The sequence below is a fragment of the Hevea brasiliensis genome, chromosome 11, assembly GCF_030052815.1.
Source record: "Hevea brasiliensis isolate MT/VB/25A 57/8 chromosome 11, ASM3005281v1, whole genome shotgun sequence".
Taxonomy (NCBI): Eukaryota; Viridiplantae; Streptophyta; class Magnoliopsida; order Malpighiales; family Euphorbiaceae; genus Hevea; species Hevea brasiliensis.
The window spans coordinates 99,258,744-99,264,913 of NC_079503.1; the positions used below are offsets into that span (position 1 = coordinate 99,258,744).

Below are 6,170 nucleotides of genomic sequence, written 5' to 3' on the forward strand. Positions count from 1 at the left end.
CCCTAAAGAGCATTAGGAACACAATGAAGTCTGGCAGGAGGAAACATCACTATGTCTGAGCCATCACACCCCCCCTAAAAAATTCAATTTTGGGTATTTTGACCTGATTTTTTGCAGAGGTGTTGAGAAAAATGTAATCTACTCTCACAAAAATTTTGAAATTTTTTTTTTCACGGTAGCTATTTTTTTTTATTTTTTTAACCCGAAAAATACATAAATTCATAAAAAATAGAAAACTCATCAGAAAATCACCAAATTTTGTGTGGAACATCAGAAAAATATTATAAACTCATTTGAGTTGTCATTGGGTGATTTTCTTAAAGTTTGCATGGAGAATTGGCTTAAGGGCATAACATTGGCCATATTGGCATGGAAGGTAAGTAGAGAAAAAATCATAGAAGAGTTGTCATGTGCACAATATTAGATTTTGTGCTCTTTATACTCAATGAGGGAATTGTTCCATAAAACAATTCCCACAAAACCTTAGGGTCATAGTGAGAATGCAAGAAGCGCTCCATAGATAGCATCCCCACATGATGAAGGTAAGTGTAGATGTAAGGCACCAATCACTGGAAGATCTTGCATAATATTTCAAGCACGTATACGAAGAGAATAACATAACTCATAAGCAAAAAGCATGTTAGGGAGCCTGCCAACACCTTCCGAAAATTAAAACCCCCAGTTGTATTGGCTTGCTAGCAAAGGAGCCCGGCGAACCTCTTTTTTGCCTATTAGCCAACGAATAAAACTGCATCCCGTGCCAATTATAGCCTCATTTTTGCATGACATGGGTGATTAACAAACGCCCCGGGCCCGATCAGGGGCGCAATCGGGGACGCTGCACGCGCACGCCCGATCAATCGGGGTGCTGGGCACGCCACGCCGATCGATGGCGCAATTGGGGGCGCTGGCATCGCGCACGCCCGGCGGGCGAGCAATCGGGGCACCGGGCATCGCCACGCCCGATCGTGGGCGCACCGGGGCGCTGGCACGCGCACGCCCGATCAATCGGGGCACTGGCACTACCACGCCCGATGGGCGCAATCGGGGCGCTGGCACGCCACGCCCGGACAATCGGGGCACTGGCACTACCACGCCCGGATCGGGCGTAATAGGGGCGCTGGCATCGCCACGCCCATTCGTGGGCGCAATCGGGGCGCTGGCACGCCACGCCCATTCGGGCGCAATCGGGGCGCTGGCATCGCCACGCCCATTCAGGCGCAATCGGGGCGCTGGCACGCCACGCCCAATGGGCGAGCGTCGGGGGCAATTGGGGCGGTGGCATCGCGACGCCCGGCGGGCGAAAGGCCGGGGCAATTAGGGGTACTGGCATCGCCACGCCCGATCGTGGGCGCAATCGGGGCGCGAGGCATCGCCACGGCCCGGCGGGGGAGCAATCGGGGCGCTGGGCACTGCCACGGGCCCATTCAGGGGCGCAACTGGGGGGCGCTGGGCACTGCCACGGGCCCGATGGGCGAGCGTCGGGGGCAATTGGGGGCAGCTGGGCACTGCCACGGGCCCGATGGGCGAGCGTCGGGGGCAATTAGGGGCAGCTGGGCACTGCCACGGGCCCGATGGGCGAGCGTCGGGGGCAATTGGGGGCAGCTGGCATCGCCACGCCCGATCGGGCGCAATCGGGGCGCTAGGCATCGCCACGCCCGGCGGGGGAGCAATCGGGGCGCTGGCACCGCCATGGGCCTGCTCGTGGTGCAACCGGGGCACCGCACTACCACGCCCGACGACGGCGTCGGGGCAATTGGGGGCACATGGGCACTGCCACGGGCCCGATGGGCGAGCGTCGGGGGCAATTGGGAGCAGCTGGGCACTGCCACAGGCCCGATGGGGGAGCATCGGGGGCAATTGGGGGTAGCTGGGCACTGCCACGGGCCCGATGGGCGAGTGAGGCATTGCCACGGGCCCGCATTGGACGTAATCCTCCTTCGCACTTGAGAAAGGAAGGGTGCTCGACACTTGACCTGCAAGCCTTAGGGTCATAGTGAGAATGCAAGAAGCGCTCCATAGATAGCATCCCCTCATGATGAAGGTAACTGTAGATGTAAGGCACCAATCACTGGAAGATCTTGCATAATATTTCAAGCACGTATACGAAGAGAATAAAATAACTCATAAGAAAAAAGCATGTTAGGGACGAGAGCCTGCCAACACCTTCCGAAAATTAAAACCCCCAGTTGTATCGGCTTGCTAGCAAAGGAGCCCGGCGAACCTCTTTTTTGCCTATTAGCCAACGAATAAAACTGCATCCCGTGCCAATTATAGCCTCATTTTTGCATGACATGGGTAAATAACAAACGCCGCCCGATCGGGCGCAATCAAGCGTGGCCGGGCACCGCACGCCCGATCAATCGGGGCGCTGGCATCGCCATCGCCCGATCAGGGGCGCAACTGGGGGGCGCTGGGCACTGCCACGGGCCCGATGGGCGAGCAACTGGGGGGCAGCTGGGCACTGCCACGGGCCCGATCAGGGGCGCAACTGGGGGGCGCTGGGCACTGCCACGGGCCCGATCAGGGGCGCAACTGGGGGGCGCTGGCATCGCAACGCCCGGCGGGCGAGCAATCGGGGCGCTGGCACTACCACGCCCGGCGGGCGAGCAATCGGGGGCGCTGGCACGCCCCGCCTGGGGGAGCAATCGGGGTGTCTTGGGCATTGCCACAGCCCGCTCGGGGCGCAATCGGGGTGCCGGGCATCGCACGCCCGGCGGGCGAGCAATCGGGGCATCGCACGCCACGCCGATCGGGCGCAATCGGGGTCGCTGGGCACAGCCTGCCACGGGCCCTACGATGGGCGAGCAACTGGGGGGCGCTAGGCACTGCCACGGGCCCGATCAGGGGCGCAACTGGGCGCCGGCACGCCACGCCCGATCGGGGTGCAATCGGGGCGCTGCACGCCACGCCGCCAGGGCGCTGGCACCGCCATGGGCCCGCGTAGGTGCAATCGGGGCACTGGGCACTGCCACGAGCCCGACTGACGAGCGTCGGGGGCAATTGGGGGCAGCTGGGCATTGCCACAGGCCCGATGGGCAAGCGTCGGGGGCAATTAGGGGCAGCTGGGCACTGCCACGGGCCCTGTGACACCCCTTACTCGTGTACAGTATACCCGAGTAAGTAATGCCACACGGTGTACCGGCACACTCTAATATTCCTCAATTAATTTATATCATGCTTTTGCATATAATTTATGAAATACAATTTGTTTAAGCCATTTATCAAAAGTATTATTCATTTAAGGTTTCGAAAATTTTAAAGAAAATCCGGCTGAGTACCGGCTAAAAATGGAGAAAACCGTTCTTCGGAACCTGTTAAAAACACTTCCAATAAACAAATTCATTCATTCTCAACTTCAATGTCATCACAAAACTCAATATCAAGATTTCAACAATTTTTCAGTCCATTTGTTAGTCAAATTACCTAAAATGGTCACTAATTGACCATTAAAATGTCCTCTAACAATTTCCTAAGCAAACCCTAATTTTTGTTCAAGTCTCCAAGTTCTCAAAATTCAATTTATACATTAACTTACAATTTCAACTTAAATCATGTCCTTAAACATAAATTGAGTGAGAGAGAGTATAAATTAGGCACTAACCTTAGGAGGGCAGAATTTTCCCTTCACTTTCCTTCACTTTCTTTAATTTTCTTGGCAGCCAAACACTCTAGCAAAGTTGAGTGACAAATTTTTGTGAAGGACTTTATAGAATTTGGGGTGAGAAATCCTTTGATTGAAGGTATGAGAAGATGAAAGTTATGGAGGAAGAAGGAGAGAATTTCGGCTGGCTGAAGAGGAAGGATAAAAACCAGAAATTTTTGGTCCACTTTCCCTCTTTTAATTGTTTTAAGAAAGGTTGTTAAATGGTGATTGGTGGGAGGTATGTTAATGACATCATGTGATGTCATTATTCCAATTTTCTTTCATTTTTCTTTTCTTTTCTTTTCTACTCATTTTCAATTTAATTTCTAGTAAAGTTTATTCATATTTTATGTTATATTAATTATTTACTCAACTGGACAAGTCGGCCAAAAATCACCTCGGAAGGCGAAATGACCAAAATGCCCTCCGTTTGGCTTAACGGGCCAAAATTGTCTGTACCAATTGAAATTTTTTCTAGGTATTTTCTTGGCATTCTAATGCCATGGGAACCTCAATTACCCTTCTCTGGAGTCCCAAAAATTATTTTATAATTTTTTCCCCTGGGTCTAGGGCTCCTCGTTGCGAGAACCGCAACTTCCCTCCGGTTACCCATCGCTAGGGCACCGGCTCGTTTAACTTGATTGTATTTTATTTCTAAAATTTTTACTAAATTTTTCTTGTTAATATTTGAGTTAATTATGGTTCCTGACTTTAGTTTAAATATTTTTCCGGACGTTCTAGCTGTCCGGATCGACACCGGTCACCGAAACAGTAGGATGTACGGAGTGGTTACCGGGAGGGTGTTACAACTCTTCCCCTCTAATTTAAATTTCGTCCTCGAAATTTACCTGATGCAAACAGTTGAGGGAACTGTTGCCTCATCGTCTCTTCACTTTCCCAAGTTGCCTCCTCGGTGTTGTGGTGCCTCTAAAGCACTTTCACTAATGGAATTTGCTTGTTTCTCAACTCTTTCACTTCCCGAGCCAAGATCCGTAGAGGTTCTTCTTCGTATGTCAAATCCGGCTGTATTTCAATTTCTTCTTTGGAGATGACATGTGAAGGATCTGAGCGGTATCTTCTGAGCATAGACACGTGGAACACATTGTGGATCTTATCCAGCTCTGGTGGTAAAGCTAGCCTATAAGCCACTGGACCCACACGTTCAATGACTTCATATGGGCCAATGAACCTAGGGCTCAACTTACCTTTCCTTCCAAACCTCAACACTTTCTTACATGGTGACACCTTGAGGAACACTTTGTCGCCAACCACATATTCTATTTCTTTCCTCTTCAGGTCGGCATAAGATTTACATGCATCCGAGGCAACCTTCAAGTTGGCTTTGATTAGTTTCACTTTCTCCTCACTGCTTCACTGTGTCCGCCCTACCAATTTGTCTTCGCCCAATTCAGTCCAGCACACTGGAGTTCTACATTTTCTCCCATATAGTGCTTCATATGGGGCCATTTGGATACTAGCTTGGTAGCTATTGTTGTATGCAAATTCTGCCAGTGGGAGGTATCTATCCCAACTTCCCTCAAACTCAATGACACAACTCCTCAGCATATCCTCAAGGACCTGACAAGTATTTCACGTTATTGTTATCATTTCAATTCAATATTTGTAACAATTTCATTGGTTTCAATTATTTACTGGATTACTCTTCGCATTGCCCATTCGTGCGAGGATGGAAAGTCTTTGAAATGGAGTTGTGTACCCAAGGATTCATGCAACTTCTTCCAAAATCTCGATGTAAACCTTGGGTCTCGATCAGATATGATGGAAAGTGGAATTCCATGCAGTCTATCTCACTGATATATAATTCTGCTAACTTCACCAGTGAGTAGTCACCCTAATCGCGAAAAGTGTGCCGACTTTGTCAATCTATCAACTATCACCCATGCCGCATCATGCTTCTTCCGGTGAGAGGTAGACCACTTACAAAATCCATGGTGACCGATCCCATTTCCATTCGGTATGCGTATAGTCGTAGCAAACCCGATGGAACTTGATGTTCGCCTTGACTTGTCGACATGTCAAGCATTTAGTCACATAGTCACATATATCTCTTTTCATACTGTGCCACCAATATCAAGCTTCGGATCATGATACATCTTTGTACTTCCAGGTGCATAGCATATACACCGGTGTGTGCCTCTTTCGTAATACCGCCTTCATCCCCATCATCCGTACACACAGTCTTCCTTTGTAATACAGACACCCATCTGCCTTCGCCTCGTAGTCAGTTGCATTTCCTTCTGGTATTTTGCTCATAATGGCCATTAACTTCTCATCTGCCTTTTGCCCATCTAGTATCTGCTGTAAGGTGTTTGGCCTCACTTGCAACTCACCAAAATAGCTCCATCTCGAATCAAAGATAGACGAGCATTCAATGATCTCAAGGTCATCATGGATTTTTCGCCAAGGCATCAAGAACTACATTTGCCTTCCTGTGGTGGTAGTCAATTACAGTCATAGTCCTTCAGAACTCAATCCATCGCTCTGCTTCAAGGTTGAGCTCCTC

At 50.1% G+C, this 6,170-nt stretch overlaps 1 protein-coding gene across 1 annotated transcript; it reads right to left on the reverse strand.

Moving 5' to 3' along the window:
* Window positions 1-1,317: 1,317 nt before the first annotated feature.
* LOC131170398 (leucine-rich repeat extensin-like protein 5) lies at window positions 1,318-1,995 on the reverse strand. Its single transcript, XM_058129442.1, has one exon. It carries the CDS (start codon window positions 1,993-1,995, stop codon window positions 1,318-1,320), a length of 678 nt encoding a protein of 225 aa, XP_057985425.1.
* Window positions 1,996-6,170: the final 4,175 nt, after the last annotated feature.

Bases quoted from the DNA above. Each gene is read 5' to 3' on its own strand.
- LOC131170398 (XM_058129442.1), bottom strand. From the start codon at position 1,995: ATGACCCTAAGGCTTGCAGGTCAAGTGTCGAGCACCCTTCCTTTCTCA.